The following is an 18,706-nucleotide window of genomic DNA, read 5'->3' as shown; positions in this document are numbered from 1 at the left end:
GCTGGTGGTACTGAAGATGAATCGAGCCTCAACCATCAAAGTCCTCAAATTAGCTGTCGACCAGAAGAACATAAGCCTTATAAGTCTTGTAGTAACGAATAGTACTTGCTTTGAGACTAGAGCCTTACGTCGACCCGCTCCTCAACATCTTTTGGGCGGATATTACTTGGGTGATATCTCTCGGAGCCACAGGTGCTCATCCCCCCGTTTGTCGAGCTGTCAAACCAGGGGACATAGACTTGCCTCTGTTACTAATCCTAAATGTTTCACACTCAGATATTAGTTATTACGATCTGCGCCTTCCGTCACGTCGGTTTGACAGAGATAGGAGGGAGTTTGGTGTGGTCGTGATGTAAAATTGGCGATGAATGGTTTGGCAAAGACAGGGACCTAGTGTGGACGTGACGTAAAGTCGGCGATGAGACGCGAACAACATGAGACGGCTCTTGAAACTGGTGAAAACGGTGATTTTCTACGACCTGTCCGGAGGTATCATGTATGTAAGACGGCCTCTAGGACATTACACCTTAGAGAGTAACAAGTCGGTTAAGGGTGGCATCATTTCCAAACACCACGCAAGACAAAACCCGTGCTTGGATGAACATAGGATGTCTACCTTTCAAGTGGTAGGCCTAGGAGTTGTCGTAGTTGTTTAGATCACTGCACAACATTTAAAAGGGTAGGAACCCTACTCATTGTTGGTAGTCATCTGCACTAGGTGTATGAGCGATGATTTGTTATCTTTGTCCTACACTAAGGGGCGTGAATTTATGTAAGTCGGCGAATTCCCAACTGGCTTTGTGCATGCCTAAGCTAATGCGGCGCGGAGTAATCAGAGAACAAAGTGTTCCTCTGCTTCTTTTGGTTTTATATTAACAAGCTACCAAAATCAGAGCACATGCTCAGAAACAAGTTTGTGAATTTTGGCCACTAAGAAACACAGCTCAAGTCACTGCTGCGTACAATAGAGAGGTTTCACCGTTCAGCACCCGGCGCAGTACCTTGTTGATCAGCCAAGGGGCGACAGTCAACAGTTTTCTCCACAATTGTGTCTCATTTTCTATTTAATCTTGGAACTTGCGCTCTCTCATGAATTCTGCCCAAGACGCATACCCTTGTTTTCCGAGAGAATTTTCTCTATATCTTCACCGCATCCTTACAGCTTGGGACAAGACCCTCACTACATCAACTCCCCGTTGTTCACACATCACGATGGCATCATCCCAACAGTTGGCTCCTTGTAGGGGCTTCAGCTTCGAATTTATGACAGGATATTTCGTTACGCATGCCGACATGGAGCGTGAGGCAGATAATCCCGTCCAGACGGTACATTTACTTCACAACTCTCGCTAGCCCTTCTAACAAGCACGTAGATTACCCAGAATCATCTTGGCTTGTTGACTCGCACCTACGTGGATAATAAGATACCCGCAAAGAATGGCAACTCGTCGCCATGTTGGCCAGCTTTCGCCGCACATGTCGAGGACCTCAACAAGAAGGCTCCGGAGGGGGTTTCCTTCAAGGTCATCTTCCTCACCCGCCACGGCGAGGCCGTCCACAACCGCAAGGAGGGCGAAGTAGGCTCGAAGGAGTGGAATGTATGGCAGTTGATCAAGAGCATTTGCGTGTATGAGACTGATATTTTGTGACGACAGACCAAGTGGGTTTTCCTAGACGGCGACGGCACCTCTGTTTGGGTCGACTCGGATCTCACGGAGATGGGCCATCAGCAAGCAGCTGAGACGGGCCAAATCTGGTCGAAGCTGGTAGAGGAGCAGGATATGCCCTTGCCTGCTTTGCACGTAAGTCCTCTGCAGCGTTGCCTCAGAACTTCGCGCGTCATCTTCCAGGATATGTCCGAGAGACAGGGCCAGCATTACCAACCCATCGTCAAGGAGATGCTGCGTGAGATCACTGGTCGTAATACTTGCAATCGAAGAAACACCAAGTCATGGATCCACGAGAACTTCCCCGAGGTTGTGTTTGAGGATGGCTTTGCTGAGAACGACGAACTCTTCGATCCAGATGCCAGCGAGACGGAGCAGTCGGTGATCGTTCGACAGCAGGCAGCTCTTGAGGATATCTTCACTAACGAGCCGAACGACTTCGTTGCTGTGACTGCGCATTCCGTGAATGGTCGTGGCATGATGGCCGCTTTTGAGCACGAGATCGTCAAGATGGCACCTGGCTCCACCATGGTGTTTCTTCTCAAGGGCACGAAGTTGTCGGAGTCACAAAGCGAGACACTCGGTGATGAGTGGCTGACCAATACCCCCAGCATCGTCTAGTCATTGGCTGCACGAGTATGACTGCTTGGACAAAGACAGGACTGGAACTTGTTAGAGCATTGCGAGTCTTGTCATCGAATATGGCCACTGTCAGCAACCGCCTTGGCCTATGCTATGTCCGCAAGAACAAAGCTGATGAACATAAAACAGCACCGAAGGGTACATGGGACAGCATGTCTTTCACTGCTTGAATCATGATAACTAGGTTGGACAAGGCTAGGAATCTTGTGAGTTGGACAGAATAGCATTCATCCATCATAGTACTACTCATCGTTTCGTCCACTGTGAGCTATATGTTTGAGGGATAGTCAAAGAACAGAGCACTGGGCAACCTCAGATGAGCCTGTTCACATGTAATCGATGCTCCGTCTTTCAGAATCCTGGTTCTTCACCCTGTCGATGACCACTTAGACCACAAACGATCCTGGATATGCCAAAAGGGGCATGGTTCTATGAAACTCATCTGAGTCTGCTCGTGCCAAGTCAAATAAAATAACCAAAACGAAAGCAACTGAAGGTGACCATATTACCTACGCTACTCCACATATTATCCATACAATCACCAAGGTTCTCGTCGCCCACCCGGGGATGATCGTCCAAGACACGACATGGTTATAGGACAGTGAAAGCGCACCAACATCAACAAAATCGGTGAGATGGCCGAGCGGTCTAAGGCGCTAGCTTCAGGTTCAAAGCCTTCATTGCTAGTCTCATTGAGGCGTGGGTTCGAATCCCACTCTCATCATTGTTCAGGAACAGCTGTTCCTTCACCTTTCGTTTTTGGTTCTGCCGTGTTTAAACCTTTCTTTTGTTTCTCTTTTATCCAATTTCTTTTTGCACTGGAAGAGGTTGAAGCAATCGAAGGGGCAGAAAAATTAGTTCAATTGGATTGTGTTGGTTGAAGCTTGTTACTCGATCGGTCAGAGGTGAATGGCGAGTTTGTAGTCCTATAGTATCACCAGAGGCGAAACCAACAATGTAAGAAGAAAGACAGCTGCGGTACAGATAATCGAAGCGGACTTCTATTATGACAAAACTTTTGCTGATAGGTTCATGGTTGGAGTAGACTTCCAACACCAACAAGAGTGAGTCGAGGAGTATAGCGTGAGTATAGTGTTAGCTAGCATCACCAGAAGCAAAACTGGACGACAGCAAAAGAAAGAACTCCGACACGGGGAATCGAACCCCGGGCATGACGGATCAAGATGAGAGCGTCATATGTTAGCCACTACACCATATCGGAATGTGTTGTGATGTTGAAAATTTGCTTCGCAAGTGGGTTCATATCGGGTTTCCTTGCGGTGGTTTGTGTTTGGCAAAGCTCCACAGGGCAGCGGGCCGAGAGTCTGACAAGGCCACGCTTGGGATACTGAGGTGGGAAACGAGTCAATCTGGTCCGCCGGTAGATCTCAGAGTAACTAACAATGTCCGGTGCTGCACTACATGAAAGAGTACTGGCGGAGGGACTTCGGAGCGCTTGGACTCTCCAACTCTCCAGCGAAGAGATTGGGAGGCGAAGGGGAAAAAATGAACAGTTGTGGTACTATGATTTCGGCGGGGTGAACCCGGACGTATATACAGTATTTTGGCCTGATGTGATTGATGTCAGCTGATACGTCACCGGAGATAGTTGGTGCTCTTCTAGTGGGTGCTCGCCGCCCTCCCTAATGTTAGACAGGAGTGCCGAACGCGTTGAGTGTCTGCGAGCCAGCTTGCCGCAGCTGCATGGCGAAGTTAGTCTAGACTAGCCTAACGTTAGCTCAAAAGGTCGTCTCATCGTATGTACCTTGAGTACAGATTATGCTCTGAGACTTGCTGTGTTGTTCTAGTTCGTGGGAGCGACGCCCTACTGATAGCTCACTACAAAAGCAGTGAATATTGATGATACTTGGCCCTGTAATCTTGTACACAGTATAGGACCCATGGATTTCTGTCTGTGCACCCCTCTGAACGCAGTTGCGCATTGGATGGATGGTGCTCCTTCTTTGTTTGCTGTCCTGTTTCGAACTCAGCCGACCCAGACCAGGACAGACGCACCCAGGTCAGCCGATTCCGAGCGGTCAATTGGATCCAAAGCTTGTCTATTGGGCCAATTGATCATAAACCCATCGCTCCTCTAGTATAAATGCTCTCCCTTCCTGCGAATTATCGTGATGTTCAGCTCCAGAGCTGCAAAGCCCCATGTACGGATCCGTAGCCCGCTGTCAGGCTGGGGCCAATGGCGTGTTAGTGGGGTGATGCGGTCCCTGTAATGTCAGGGGGCTTTGCCTTAGCCCTGGGAGACCTCGGAAGGCTGATCGCATCCTCAACACCATGCGAGGAACGTTCGAGTGAGATTCTGGATTGAGAAGCGTATGATCTGCCTGGATTTCTTCCTATACCCGTCTTTACAAAAGGTTCCGCAGCTGCTTCCGCTCGTCTCTACCGAAGGGAGAATTTTTTCCATACCACCCACCCGCGAGATCAAGGCGATCGACTGAGTAACAGAAAACATGTTCAAGAGGCGTGTCTGCCAGATAGCTTTGCCGTTGCGCCGGCCGCAAGCCTCGAATCGCCTGCCCCAGAGGTTCTTTTCAACCCGGACTGGAAGTGCGAGCTCTCAATGGACCAACCGAACTGTCTGGGCGGCTGCTGCAGCCTTGTCGGTATCAGTTGTAGCATACGGCATGGTACGGGTAATCCCCATGCACATCCCGCGGGCTTGGATAGGGGTGGCAGCTAACGGCTTGTGATCTAGACACAACAGGACCCCTTGAAGCTCGACTCCCGATCTCTTGCCGAACTCGATGAGCGCACGAGGCGTGAAGAGGGCATCACTGAAGAGTCGCCAATGCGTCTGCGCATGGAGGAGTTGATCCGCCAGAAGCAAGAGGAGATCGTGTTTGCTCTCGAACAAATCGACGGCACCCGGTTCCGCAGGGACACATGGCAACGGCCCAATGGCGGTGGCGGTCTATCCATGGTTCTGCAAGACGGCAACGTGTTCGAGAAGGCCGGTGTCAACATCAGTGTCGTGTATGGTACGCTCACCAAGGGAGCAATCGAGAAGATGCGGGCCAACCACTCCAACATCGCGACAAATGTCGACGAACTACCCTTCTATGCCCTCGGGCTGAGCCTGGTCCTGCACCCGATCAACCCCATGGCACCTACAGTACACTTCAACTGCCGATACTTTGAGACCATGAACGCCGATGGCACACCGCAGACATGGTGGTTCGGAGGCGGCAGCGACCTGACCCCCAACTATCTTTACGATGAGGATGCGGTCCACTTCCACAAAACATTGAAGGAGGCCTGTGACAAGCACAACAAGGACTACTTCCCTAAATTCAAGAAGTGGTGCGATGACTACTTCTTCAACAGCCACCGTGGTGAGAGAAGAGGCATCGGTGGAATCTTCTACGACGATCTGGATGACACTGTGACGGATGCTGAAAACGCATTCGCATTCACCAAGGACGTGGTCAGCAGCTTCTTGCCCTGCTACTTGCCCATCATCGAGAAGCGAAAGGACCTGCCATACACACAGAAGGAGGTCGACTGGCAACAGATCCGTCGCGGTCGCTATGTTGAATTCAACCTCGTCCACGACAGGGGAACTGCTTTCGGCCTGCAGACCCCCGGCTCGAGGACCGAGAGTATCCTGATCAGTATGCCGAGGACAGCGTCTTGGAAGTATATGCATGAGCCAGAACCAAACACCCGTGAGTCCAGGACTCTGGAAGTTCTGAAGAACCCTAAAGAATGGGTGTAAAAAAGGAAACGATTCACTTTGTACCATAAGGACCGGCGTCAGGAAAAGCAACTGTATAGAAATCCAAGTTAGATGTAAATATTACTGAATCGGAAACACCTGAGACAAGACATTGTATCCCTGTGCCCAGTTCTGGTACATTGCCCAACAGTGCTTGAACGGAAATAGCAATCAAGACTTTGGTACGCCTGCAGAGCCGTACCAAGGTACTGACACTGCAGGGTGTTGTTCTTGACCGTGGCCGATCTTACAATAGGGTTGCTAAGACGGTGTCAGGCGGCGGATATAAAATGTCAGCATACCTCAGACTTACCGGTAAACACAACATCGTCACGGCATGACACAACTATCAATGCCCCCTAGAGCCTAGTGTATAATCTGACATCATGGGGTTTAATGCTAATGGTATGACACAGGAAGGATGAGATGGGTCATCCTGGTCTATAGACTTGCAAAGCGGCTGCCGAACTCTTGTATCCACTGCTTGAGCAGTCATTACACGGTTCAGGGGTAGTCGCTACCATATGGCACACGCTTGTCAAAGGAAGGCATGCTGGACAATTAAGACATGCTATTTATGGTCACCTCCCGTCACCCAAACCTCTGGCTCTGCCACATTGCCTCCAAAGCGCACGATCCTGTGTACAGCCTGACCATGGCCCGCGGGAAGAACAAAAAGGGCAGAGGCGGAAAGCGAAACAACGCCAGCGCCAGCAACACCGCGGCCGGTCGACCTGCTCGCAAGGAAGACGAGACCGTGTATACACTCGACACAAACGACACCAACACCGCCAACGGCACGGCCACGAACACTAAACCACCGCCTCCAGTCCAAAGGGCACTCATCGGCTGCGTGGTAGCTTCTGCATTCTTCTGGAAGAAAATGAAATACACGTAAGTTTTTGAGGGCTTCAATGGGTTGTTTCGAATTTAAAAAAATAAAAAAATAAAAACCCCCTCCCCCCCCAAAAAAAAGAACTTAAAAATAAACCCCCCTATTGCCTCATGTACTGACCCGATAGCGTATGGAATCCTTCCGTGACCCCGGGCTTGTTCTCGTTCCTCCACGCGGCAGGGTGCCTATTTGGCGTCTGGTTATGCTCCTTATACGTGGAGGGCCATCTGCAAACTTTCCTCATTGCCACCCCCGGGACCGTTACGGGTTGGTATCACGGTGTCATAGATACTATCGTTGGTTGGTGGAACGATTTCCTGACCTGGGCGGACCCGAAGCTGAGGGCGGTGGTGTTTCTTGCGGCCGGAGACCCCGACGCCGAACACCCCGAGAGGCCAGCGCCGACCCCGTCAGCATCAACTCCGGCAGCCAAAGCAACGGGCAGGCCACAGCCGAGGAAACACTGGAACCGGAACCGGTAACGATGATGTCGACCATGTCGGACACTCTACCTGCTCCGCGGGCTCTTCTGACGTCTCTAATCAACTCCTTGGCCTCTCAGCCAGCTCCGCCGGTAGAACAGCAGCATCATCATCATCATCAATCCACAACCTCAACTTCACGACCGATAAACCCGCAACAACCCACAAACATCCTCTCCCTCCTTCCGCCGAGCTCGAGGACTCTCCTAACAACTCTACACGTCATCTACCCATCTCTCCTGCTGCCAGCTCTAGACCTACTAGACCGGGGTCTCGTGACCCGGGTCCTAGTTCTCGACTCGGACTCTAAGACCACAGCAACATCTTCGTCGTCATCTCTGCCCTCATCCTCACCACCAGCACCAGGCGAAGCAGGGCAGCCGGCCCGCCCCGGCGACGCGCGTGCCAGCACATTCCACCTCGTGCGCTCGGCACGGCCGCAGCCCGCCCGGCGGGGTCAAAGGCGAGCAGCCGACGCTGTTACCACTAGTAGCACTACTACCCTCGCGGCAGGCATAACGTACATGGTGCGCACATGCGCCTGGAGCTGCGACTGCGCCGCCTTTGCGTTTGCCGCCTTTCCGGCGCGGGATTCTCCTCCGACGGGGGGATATCATCACCACCACATCAGCAGCTCACCACGCGACGATGACGACGCCGACGACAACCTCAGTAGCGGGTTTCCGTCGGGGTTGAGGACGGGCAGCTGGGAGTTCGGCGGTCTCGGCCTCGATGGGCGCGAGGGGAGCGGCGGCGGCGTCGTCGTCGGGTCTGGCGCGCCGCCTTGTTGTAAGCACCTCCTTGCCTGTGTGCTGGCCGAGCGATGGGGCGCCGTGATGGGGGGCTATGTGCAGGAGAGGAGGGTCGGCAGGGAGGAGGCGGCCGGGTTGATCGGGAGCTTGTGAATTTTATCTTGCATCGTATAGGAGTTGGTGACCTTGAGGTGGCCAGCGAGCGGCTTGGGGGGGAGGGGGCACGTTCTACGGATGGCGTTTTTGTTTTGGTCGAGGCGTAAAACAGGTCGATACCCTCGTTGCATTTTATAGAACATGGGACCACACGGTGATTGGGTTTCAAGTAGAGGACGAGGATAGTACAGTTAGGACAAAGGAGAAAGCGAATACGAAAAAGACCATATGCATGCAATCGTCTAACGTTTGTGTCTAGAATCTCATTTTGGTAGCCTATATTGGTCATTGTACATACAACACCACCAGGTCAAGAACTCTATGGTACAATTCTCTAATACACCAAAGCACAGGGGCCTCCATTCGTATAGAGGGCCTCGGTCCAAGGAACCCTGTAATTTTCATGATACAGATTCCGCAGTAGTGAGCCCCCATATTTGTAGCATCCTCCGTCCAGGCAAAAGTGGTCTGAAAATCGCCATGCGGTTTCGCAGAACCTCTAGTTTCCGGTCAGCTTGCTGAGGATGCCGCTCTTCTTCTTGTCGGCGTCGAAGATGTTCAACAAGCTCTTCCAGACCTGACCGGGCTCTTGGCTGGCATCGAGTCCCTTCCAGATGCCGGTGTTCTTGTAGTAGCCGACAACGGGGCTGGTCTGCAGGTGGTAGGTAGCGAGGCGCTTCTTGAGCGCATCGGCGTTGTCGTCGGATCTCTGGATCAGAGGCTCGCCGGTGACATCGTCCTTCATGGACTCCTTGGGAGGGTTGAAGGTGGTGTGGTAGGATCTGCCGGAGGCAGGGTGGACGAGACGGCCGGTGATACGGGCGACGAGGAGGGCGTCGTCGATCTGGAGCTCGACGGCGTGCTGGAGAGGCGACTTCTTCTCGGACAACATCTTGTCGAGGGCCTCGGCCTGGGGGATGGTTCGCGGGAAACCGTCGAGGATGAATCCGCCCTTGCACTCCTTGTTGGTCTCGAGCTCCTCCTTGATCATGCCGATGACGATCTCATCGCTGACGAGGCCGCCGGCGTCCATGATCTTCTTGGCCTCCTTGCCGAGCGAGGTCTTCTTGGCGATTTGGGATCGGAGCATGTCACCGGTGGCCTATACAATTTTTGGTTTGTCTGTTAGTCACTGGCAATGCAAGCATGTAAGAATACGCCGAGCTTCGAGGGCGAACGTACCAAGTGGCAGCACGAGAACTTCTCCTTGATCTTGGGGGCCTGTGTTCCCTTGCCTATTGTCGTCATCTAGTCAGTCCTCTGAATTGCGGCGTAAATGGAGTGCTCTCCAGTCGGGAAAAAACAGCAGCGAGGTCGAGACAGTCTTACCGGCACCAGGGGGACCGATGAGGATCATGCGCACGCCGTCGGCGGACTTGGTCTCGCCAGTTCGGCGCTCCTCGAGCTTCTCGACACGCTTCTCCAGAGCGGACACGACATCGTGGAGGCGGTGGACCTCGTTATCTATGACACCCATCTTGACTGGTTTGAAAATGCGAAGATAGGCCTGACCAAGGCAGGAGAGATGTTCGGGGGGGCGAGAAAGAAAAGAAAAGAGTAGAGATGTTGCGCAAAGCGAGGTAGAGACTTGAAAAATATCAGGAATAAGGCGCAAAAGGCATTTAGACCTGGACTTGGACATGCACTGCAAAAGCTCACCCCGGGCTACGGGCAGGCGGGCTAGAGGCCAGAGGCTAGTGGGTAGAGGCAGGCAATTGGACCATGCTAGTGGTCGGACCCCAGCAGAGGCACTAAATCGAGGTACCCAGCGGCATCAAGCTCGGCTAAAATACTCCAGCGAGCAGGTCCCACGCAAAAGTCACATCGACATGTTCCCTTGAGCCGCCGAGGCTTCCGTTCAGTGAGGCCGTCCTGTGATATTCCCATGACACACGCAAGCTAGACCAGCAGGCCGATATGTCGCGATGCGGGCCCGTCTTCAGTCGAGGACAACAGACATGACGAAGTCGGCGCAACTGCCGGTACTTGATACCGGTAGCAACATAACTCCATCTTGTCCGGTGCATACTACGCCACTGAGTTCTCCATTGGCAGTCCCCAAGTTGTATTACGTTGTTCCGTGGTAACCCATTATTGGTTACGTGTTTTATTCTGTCTGGTATTATCCCGCGTGTGTAAATAGCTAGCAGCGAGATGCCGGTGAGCGAGATGCGCCCCGGCCGTTGTCTTCGCGTCTGGTACCTTTGCCATTTCTCCGGGAGCGAAGCGCACTGCACTCGCAGATAGACAGCTGCCGACTACGGCGAAAAGCCCGAGTCCAAGTCCCAAGCCCCAAGTCCCACGTCTAAAAGTAAACAAGTTAAGCCCAAGCTCAAGGCGTTGGAAGCCTTTAGGTGCACGGGTCGCTCAGCACATCATAACTAGCCCATGCAGCCGATCTAAGCCCCAGTGCGGTTAAGCGGGTGTTGAGGTGAGGTGAGGTGCGAGGTGAGCTTGCCGCCCGCAACAACGCAGATGCAGTTGCAAGTTGCAGTACGTAGCTCAGCTCTACCTAATTAAATCATAACTAATCGCAGCCTCGTCCGCCGCTTCTAAACCACATCGACAAACATCCTACATCCACAACCCACGTCTTTGCCTCATTCCACCACAACCGTAAAACCCCTCAAACAGACAAGCAGATCGCCAGTCGACTTTTCGACACAATGCCCGCCACTACCGCTGAGACGCTCGCCTTCGTCTCCAAAAATGTCACCGTGGCGCCCCTCGTTCTGCTCTCCGTAGTAGACCACTACAACAGAGCCGCCAAGGGCACGAGGAAGCGGGTTGTTGGTGTCTTGCTGGGACAGAACGATGGAACCACCGTGAGAGTATCCAACAGTTTCGCAGGTACGGAACACATGGCCGATCGCCTCTCCGCCCACTGATCCAAAAATGCTGACGCACCTGTTCTGCCCTTCAGTGCCGTTTGAGGAGGACAATGATGATCCCACGGTCTGGTTCCTGGACCACAACTACGTCGAGAACATGCGTGACATGTTCAAGAAGGTCAACGCACGAGAAAAGTTAATAGGCTGGTACCACTCCGGTCCCAAGCTTCGCGCTTCCGATCTCGAGATCAACGAGCTGTTCAAGCGCTACACACCCAACCCCCTCCTGGTCATTATCGACGTCCAGCCCAAGGAGTCGGGTGTGCCTACAGACGCATACTTCGCCGTGGAGGAGATCAAGGACGTGAGTAGACACGGAGCAAACATATCATGCATGACTCCGCACTGACACATATGAACCAAACAGGACGGCACAGCGACCTCAAAGACCTTCGTGCACACACCATCGACCATTGAGGCAGAGGAGGCAGAAGAAATCGGCGTCGAGCACTTGCTAAGAGATATCCGAGACGTCGCCATCGGCACCCTTTCCACACGAATCACAAACCAGCTTCAGTCACTGCAAGGTCTACACCTGCGGTTGCGGGAGATCCAGACCTATCTACAAAAGGTTCAGGAGGGCCAGCTCCCTGTAAACCACGCCGTCTTGGGCAACCTCCAGGACATCTTCAACCTGCTACCTAACCTATCCACACCCAAGCCCACGAGCGATGGCAAGCTGGAGAATGCCAGCGAGCTCTCATACGCCATGAGCGTCAAGACCAACGACCAGCTTCTGGCCATTTACCTCAGCAGTCTGATCCGAGCCATCACCGCCTTCCACGATCTGATTGAGAACAAGATCCAGAACCGTCAACAACAAGAAGAGAAGGAGGCCAAGAAGGAAGAGACCGCGGCAAAGGACGAGAAGGACAAGAAGGACGGCGCCAACGGTGTAAATGGCGACTCGCCAGAGAAGACTGGCGAAAAGGAGAAGAAGAAATAGGCGTGATGATGCGTAATGACACGGCGTTGGGGACAGCGCATTGGGAACATGCCGGCATTGTGTACAATATCCTGACTCCGGAAGATAAGCCAGGTACGGGCCACCATGCTAAAACAACAATAGAGAGCTGGCCGTTTTAGATGACACACTGCGAGAGAAGACACACTTGGTATACACCATCATGATGTAACTATACTAACCTACCTGAGAGTCGGTTAAGCTGCGATAGGATATGTCTTTTCCCAACATGTGACGGGAGTTCGTGAAGTGCTCAACAGTATAAAACGGGGATACGGGTCGTCTTATGAGACTCCGTCTGCGGAGATATCTCAGATAGTTACTCGTTCGAATGATGCTGCATGCTAACTGCAAATAGTGGGTTGCATCGAGCGGTCACTTCAAAGCTTCGATCGCTTTGGTGTAGAGTGCGCCGGTTCGTCGACCCCGGGTGTAGTTTATCCTCATCTCTGTGAACGCATATTGTCGCTGTTTGGTTTCCTGCTTGTCAGAGAGCATGTTATGCTACTGATCTTCCGGATTGGGTTTGCATTAGGTCAGTGATAGCCATGCGAATTAAGTTTACAACCTGTGTGGTTCGTCTTTACCTGGCCAAGAACACATGACAGGCATGTGTTCTTCACTTGCGAAATCCAAGAAGTCATCGTTAATATGCTATCCGAAGCACCCTTGAACTAATGAAAAACGATTCCTTCTTTTGGCTTTGGCGTTCCAAGGCGGCTTTCACTGCAAATACAGCACACGAGCAGTCATGCATTGCATGCTCCTTCTTTAATAGCGGTCGTACCGTATTATCTATTTGCACAACTTTACAGTCATCCCTAATGGAATAGATCATCGACAATTGCTTCCGAAGCATCACAGTCAAAACATGGGTGCACGCTCAAAATAATCAAGCACTCCCTGGCGACACCATGTTCTGCCCGATATTCTGCCCGATCCTGTATTATCGATTGCCCATCTATAAAATTAAGAAACCTTCACGGCCTAACAATGAATGCGCGGCCCAGAGACCGCAAACGAGAAGTCTCGGGCAAAACCTGTGGAACCGCAGCGAGTAGGCAATGCCTCTGATTCAGCCTTCCCGGTTGCCTGCTATAAGATTTTTTAAATAAAAAATTTTAAATAAAAAAAAACCACTGCGAATTTAATCCACGCGAAGAGCATGAGACTCCCCCCATGTCAGCAGCGCATATCTGTTCTGCAGGGAAACAACGCCAGCCAACTGACGCATACGGTTCACCGAATCCCATGTTGTCGATTGTCTTTCTAAAATTGGTAAATTTTTTATAAAAAAGTTTTTTCTTTAAAAAATTTTGATAAATAATAATAATGAAAAATAAAAGCAAACGAAGCCCCCACTCCAGCTCTGGAAGTTTCACTGCAAATTTAACCCACGCGAAGGGCATGAGACTCCCCCCACCCCAACGCATCTCTGTTCCGCAGCAAATCAACGGGACCAACCAGCCAATGGACGCAAGGGAATGAAGGGGCGTAGGGCTGTGCCTTTCGGCAGCACCTCCCGTTGTTTTTCACTGCCAATTTAAACCACGTGAAGGGAAGGGTGCGAGCGAGACTGCATGAGTCAGCAGCGCCTTGTTCGCTTGTGTGACATCGACATCGGAGATGAGGTTGAAAAGGCTGGAGAGGGTACGGGTGCTTCCATCTAGTCCACACTCATCTGGGTATCTCTCGAGGCGGCAAAAACGTTGCCCGTTGTTTGATGATTTACTATGGAAAATTGCGGCCACGAAATCGTAGCTGCATCATGTTTGATAAATTTGCGAGCATCATTTGCAATCAAAGTCCCCAGATGTGATACATGAGTTTCATTCCTGGCTTCTCCTCAAGGCTGTGAGGCTATATAGGTGTATCTACAATGCCTACTCCGAAGTAATCTCGAGCCTCGACGATAAAAAAAAAATCCTTGCCTCTAGTAAACACGACAAACATCCCACCGCCAATCTTGGCTGCATGACGATGTATAAGAAGTAAAAGGTAGGAAGGGTATATAAACAATGCTCGCTCCATGGCAACGAATAAAGAAAATCGAGGAACGCGCCGCTAATGCAGTGTTTGCTAAGAAACATCCACCCCTCTCTATGCATGTATAGGGTTTAACCCAAAGGTCAAGAGCCGTGATTCAAAACCGAAGTTTATGGACATAACGGTAGATCGTGAGATATATAAGCGGGAAAGCTTGTTACGCCTGGAGCTCCTATCTCCTCGGTGTAGCTAGTTGGCGGTCAGTGTTGTGCGTTGAGTTGGAAGTTGAACTGGATTGCACTTACCATTCACAAGCTGTCTTTGCTTGTTGAGCCAACTCTTTGGCGCATCGTTCCTCCTTTGCAGAACCACATGGTTGCTCTGCAGACGACTAGTCAAATCATACCATGCTGTAGAGATCATTGCGTTTTCACGCTGGAGGTTTTTGATTATCTGGTCCTTCGTCTTGTCCTGCTCTCCTTCGGAGGATCCCGCCTTCAAGGCCTTCAGCATCTTCTCGAGTTCGCGCTTGGCCGCTTCTGCCTTGTCGCATTGTTCGCTCTTCTGCTTGTACTTGACTCGAAGCTTCTCGATCTTCTCGATCGTCTTGGTGACATCTGGATTCACTGCATGGCCGCCTTCTGCTGCCTTCTGGAGTTCTGCGTTGGCAGCCTCTATCTCTTTGCGAAGCTGTTCCTTGTCAAGGAGAGCGGAGACTAGCTGTTCTTGGCGTGAATCAAAGTCCAGTTTCAAGAGGTCGAGCTTCTTGCGCAGTGAGTCCAGTTCAGCGCGGAGAGAAACAGCCACCATGCCATCAGTGCCTTTGAGTTCCGCAAGAGCATCGTTACCATCTTGAACGGCTCGCAAGTCACCTTGTGCTTCTGTCAAACCTCGCTCCTTGTCCTTGAGTTCCGTTTGTGTGGCCTCGAGCTGGCGCGCAAGTTCTTTAGCACGATCCTCCTCGCGTTGTGCTTGCTTCCGGAGATTAGAAAGCGCCTCATCATCATGCTTGTTGGTAAGCGCATCTATTGTAGCCTTGTCGATGGTGTATTTCTCAAAGAGGGTGTTATATCTCTCTTGTAACGCTTTACGGGCGTCCTGCTCCCTCTCGATCTGCTGAAAGAGCATACCCTTCTCGCCATCTGTACCAATACTGCTTTTGAGAAGTGCGTTCTCGGTTTGCAGCCGCGAGATCTCGAGATCTTTCAATGTGTGTGACTCATTCGTTGTCCCCTCTAGTTCGTCCTCGAGCGACCGACTCTGCGTTCGTGCCGAATGTGGTGCATCGATTACGGCTGAAGGGTCCAGAAGCATGACCTTTTCTTGCAGGTCCTTGACCATTTCCTCATCGTCTTTGGACTTGGTCTCCAGAGACTCTAAATGTCTCTGCAGCTTCTGATACTCCATGTTCCAGGCCATCTTCTGGGCGTTGAACTCGGATACCTGGATTTCATACGCTTGCATATTCCTAGACTGTTGGTCGCGCTCCGCCGATAGCGCCATGACCTGCTTCTGGAAGCTCATGAGTTGTTCCTGGCCTTCAAAGAATTCGCTCCTCTCCTCACGCAATTTCTTGACCTCGTTCTCGAGCCCCCTAAGTTTCTCGAGTTTCTGCTTCAGGTGCTCGGCAGCGTTGGCCCTCTTGGTGAGGTCTTCATTCTCTTGCTTCAGATCCTGGTACTCCTGCGCCAGCGGTACGAGCTTGCTCAATTCGGCTTCAAGTCGTACCTTTACTCTTTCGAGCTCCTCCTTTGCCCGACGAGCATCATCCAATTGCATTTCCAGGTTATCAATGAGCCTGTTCTGCTCTTGGAGCTGCTTCTTCTTCTCCGCCCCGTCTCCGTACGCGCCAGACTCTAGCATCTCCTGAAGCTTGTCCCGGTTCTCGGTAACTCTTTCGTGGCGATCCAACAATTCCTGGTGGCTTTCTTGCAAACGCTCGTGCACCGTAACCAGATCGGCGTTGCGCTTCTTGAGAGACTCGATCTCGCGGTGAAGTTTGGCCAACTCTGCCTCCAATGCAAGTTCATCGAAACCAGCCACATGGGCGGGAGCAGAGCCAGCGGCTTGAGAGGGCTCAGTTGATTCCGCATGATCGCCCTGCTTGATCCTATTCTGAGACTGGTTCATGACCTGCATAAGAGCTGCCAATCTGGCCTTGTCCTCCGAAGTCTTTTGCATATCCTGGAGGATCTCCTGAGAGACGAACTTGTCGGGAAGGTTCACACTGACGACCAAGAATATGGACAAGATTTGGCATATACCATGGTTGGTGGGGTTCCTATCCAAAGATTGGAAATCTACATCGTCGAGCAGGACTTCTACAACCTCAAGCTGCCTCTTGACAAAACTCCGGAGTGCTTTCCGTATTATGTGCATGTTCCTCTGGCGACCTTCGATGGGCAGATCTTTGCTGGCAAGGGCCAAGTTCTCTTGGAGCTCATCGGGCTTGTATTCGTCGTCTAGGATCACGAGCAGGTCCGAAAATACTGCGCCATTGTACAAATCCTCAATCGTCTCTGGGCCTGGCTTGTTGAGGTCCTTGGATATAATGTTTCGGGCCTGAAAAGCAGCTAATTAGCTTCTTTGTTGCCAAGCTATCAGTCTTCTGGGCGGGCCTTACCCAGTCCAGCAGGGCCTCCTGCCATTCTTCTGAGAATTTGGTATGCGACATGTTGATTGCTTGTCACTGTTGCAGATGGCGAAATTCCGGACTTCCAAGCAGTTCCTTCAGTTGGGCAGGTAAATGGAGTAGATGTCCCCCGCCGCTAGGTTGAGCTCGTAGTGACCTGACCGTCTGACTCGCTCAGCTGAAAAGGGGTTTGTCGTGATGCAGCACTTCGAATACAAAAAGGCCTGTGAGTATGTAGGTAGATCAAAGCGTGGCTACGTGGCGGCAACATTCGTGCTAACGTTTGGAAGTGTGAAGAGAGCGAAAAGGAGTGGCAGGAACACAGGTCATATCGCAGGGGAAAAGAGAGCTTGATTCAACTGATTATGATAGATCGCAACGTCCGGCGTGGATACCTAGGTGCAGTAGCTTTATGGAGATGGGGGTTGGGGGGGTTTGGGCTCGGCGATTCAACAATCAAGCCAGGTGCAACTGGGAGGAGCGAAATGTTTCAGTGTCGTTTATCGAGAAATAATTGTTCAGAGGGCAGAACAACGGGTTGATATGCGTTCCGGCACTGGCATTGTCGCAAGGGACGATCCCGTTCAAAGGGCCGCTTAAACTCCTTATTGGTAGCGTTTGACATTGTTCATGTACGTCTACGTACATATATATGTAAATAGCCAGCAGCCAGCAGCAGCCAACCCGTCGCGACTGCAGGAGTCCAGGGCTTGCCAGGGTTTTGTCAGGGCTCCGAGGGAACCTGCGGGCGTCACTAGCGCGCGTCAGGTCCCGCCGTCTCATCCATAATGATCAACCCGAAACCCGCTATTCTCACATTCAAAGTCCATTTCACCCGCTACGTGTACAGGGGTCTTGTGTGCCGTTGCATCAGACGTCTGCCAAAGAAAAGCCGACATGTTCGCTTCCAGTCAGCCCCTGTTATCCTACACATACCACTCTTGTAATCTTTACACAAAGCACTCCGTACTACCATGACATATTGCTAAGGTTAGGACATCTTCTCTTATACTGTATTATTCCGTGCTATCGTGTAGTGGACGTTGCTTGTTCTCACGCTTACTCTGCATGGTTACCTTCATATCTATGTAACATGCGATAGAATTAGAGCTGGATTTTGAGTATTATAGATAGTCAAGCTTTTGACTGGTTTCCTGGGTCTTCGCGTTGGTTTGGCAATGACTTACTTAATCGACATTGCCAGTCAACGTGTTACGTCACCTGGCCGGTTGTATGTACATGGCGAGGACGGATCCCACGACAAACCAAAGACTGGTTGACATAGTAAAGCTGAAACCCCGCGTTACCACTTCAGCCGCATTGCCCGTTCAAGACGTACATGTCTACGCCTCGTGCTTCCCGATGCTCCAAACGGATTCGCGGGCGCTCCGCGATCTCACCCCGTGGTAACGATACTAGTATAGGCGCATATACTCCAAAATAAACACCGACAGGCTACAAGCCTCACTCCATCCCTTCATATCGCAGATGTCTACTCAATACTCGCAACTCAAGCATTCCTAACTGGATAGAATTCGCTGCGCACTCATCATCCCTTTGGGCTGCAGGTCCCAGGAACTCAACCGCGGATGTTTGCTTCGTACATGACAACTCTAAGCCTACCCAGCCTGGCTACACATACACGGCCAGTGCTATGCCAATATCTAAGATCATATTTTGCACTCTAATAAAGGGATATCCGTGAATGCATCGTTTGTATATACGCCGTCAAGTGTGTTCATAGTACACTCTTAAATCACAATAATCCGGACAGACTTCCTTCTCCATTTTCTCTCGGTGTCCCTACAGACATCGAACACGATTCATATTTCTATTTATGCTTCCCTTTTTGTAACATTGGGGTGTTTCGCATAGTAAGAGGCGTATCGTGCTAACAATTCGT

General features: G+C 51.4%; 6 protein-coding genes and 2 non-coding genes across 8 annotated transcripts; 5 read left to right on the top strand and 3 right to left on the bottom strand.

Moving 5' to 3' along the window:
* Positions 1–1,293: 1,293 nt before the first annotated feature.
* On the top strand, positions 1,294–2,712 carry BKA67DRAFT_672251 (histidine phosphatase superfamily; the record flags this gene model as incomplete). Its single annotated transcript, XM_046108712.1, has 3 exons — positions 1,294–1,326; positions 1,374–1,598; positions 1,656–2,712. 3 exons carry the CDS (start codon positions 1,294–1,296, stop codon positions 2,286–2,288), a joined length of 891 nt encoding a protein of 296 aa, XP_045960714.1. The 3' UTR covers positions 2,289–2,712.
* Positions 2,713–2,938: 226 nt separating this feature from the next.
* Positions 2,939–3,033, top strand: BKA67DRAFT_t70. Its single transcript has one exon. It is a non-coding gene; the product is annotated as a tRNA-Leu (tRNA).
* Positions 3,034–3,452: 419 nt separating this feature from the next.
* Positions 3,453–3,531, bottom strand: BKA67DRAFT_t40. The gene has a single exon. It is a non-coding gene; the product is annotated as a tRNA-Glu (tRNA).
* Positions 3,532–4,780: 1,249 nt separating this feature from the next.
* Positions 4,781–6,045, top strand: BKA67DRAFT_654818 (coproporphyrinogen III oxidase; the record flags this gene model as incomplete). Its single annotated transcript, XM_046106622.1, has 2 exons — positions 4,781–4,957; positions 5,026–6,045. 2 exons carry the CDS (start codon positions 4,781–4,783, stop codon positions 6,043–6,045), a joined length of 1,197 nt encoding a protein of 398 aa, XP_045960713.1.
* A 994-nt stretch (positions 6,046–7,039) lies between these two features.
* On the top strand, positions 7,040–8,562 carry BKA67DRAFT_552099 (uncharacterized protein). Its single transcript, XM_046101806.1, has one exon. It carries the CDS (start codon positions 7,071–7,073, stop codon positions 8,325–8,327), a length of 1,257 nt encoding a protein of 418 aa, XP_045960712.1. The 5' UTR covers positions 7,040–7,070; the 3' UTR covers positions 8,328–8,562.
* A 3-nt stretch (positions 8,563–8,565) lies between these two features.
* BKA67DRAFT_552097 (adenylate kinase-domain-containing protein) lies at positions 8,566–10,091 on the bottom strand. Its single transcript, XM_046101805.1, has 3 exons — positions 9,660–10,091; positions 9,513–9,565; positions 8,566–9,432 (listed from the first exon to the last, which is right to left on the bottom strand). Exons 1-3 carry the CDS (start codon positions 9,970–9,972, stop codon positions 8,830–8,832), a joined length of 969 nt encoding a protein of 322 aa, XP_045960711.1. The 5' UTR covers positions 9,973–10,091; the 3' UTR covers positions 8,566–8,829.
* A 616-nt stretch (positions 10,092–10,707) lies between these two features.
* On the top strand, positions 10,708–12,398 carry BKA67DRAFT_157659 (putative 26S proteasome regulatory particle subunit Rpn8). Its single transcript, XM_046095147.1, has 3 exons — positions 10,708–11,180; positions 11,254–11,525; positions 11,589–12,398. The coding sequence occupies exons 1-3, from the start codon at positions 10,997–10,999 to the stop codon at positions 12,165–12,167; spliced, it is 1,035 nt and encodes a 344-aa protein (XP_045960710.1). The 5' UTR covers positions 10,708–10,996; the 3' UTR covers positions 12,168–12,398.
* Positions 12,399–13,997: 1,599 nt separating this feature from the next.
* On the bottom strand, positions 13,998–16,816 carry BKA67DRAFT_552091 (uncharacterized protein). The gene is made up of 2 exons (XM_046101804.1): positions 14,477–16,816; positions 13,998–14,420 (listed from the first exon to the last, which is right to left on the bottom strand). Exons 1-2 carry the CDS (start codon positions 16,548–16,550, stop codon positions 14,404–14,406), a joined length of 2,091 nt encoding a protein of 696 aa, XP_045960709.1. The 5' UTR covers positions 16,551–16,816; the 3' UTR covers positions 13,998–14,403.
* Positions 16,817–18,706: the final 1,890 nt, after the last annotated feature.

The sequence above is a fragment of the Truncatella angustata genome, assembly GCF_020726525.1.
Source record: "Truncatella angustata strain MPI-SDFR-AT-0073 chromosome Unknown BKA67scaffold_2, whole genome shotgun sequence".
NCBI classification, from domain to species: domain Eukaryota; kingdom Fungi; phylum Ascomycota; class Sordariomycetes; order Amphisphaeriales; family Sporocadaceae; genus Truncatella; species Truncatella angustata.
Note: the sequence above shows the minus strand (reverse complement) of the source record. Positions and strands in the feature narration are given on the sequence as shown.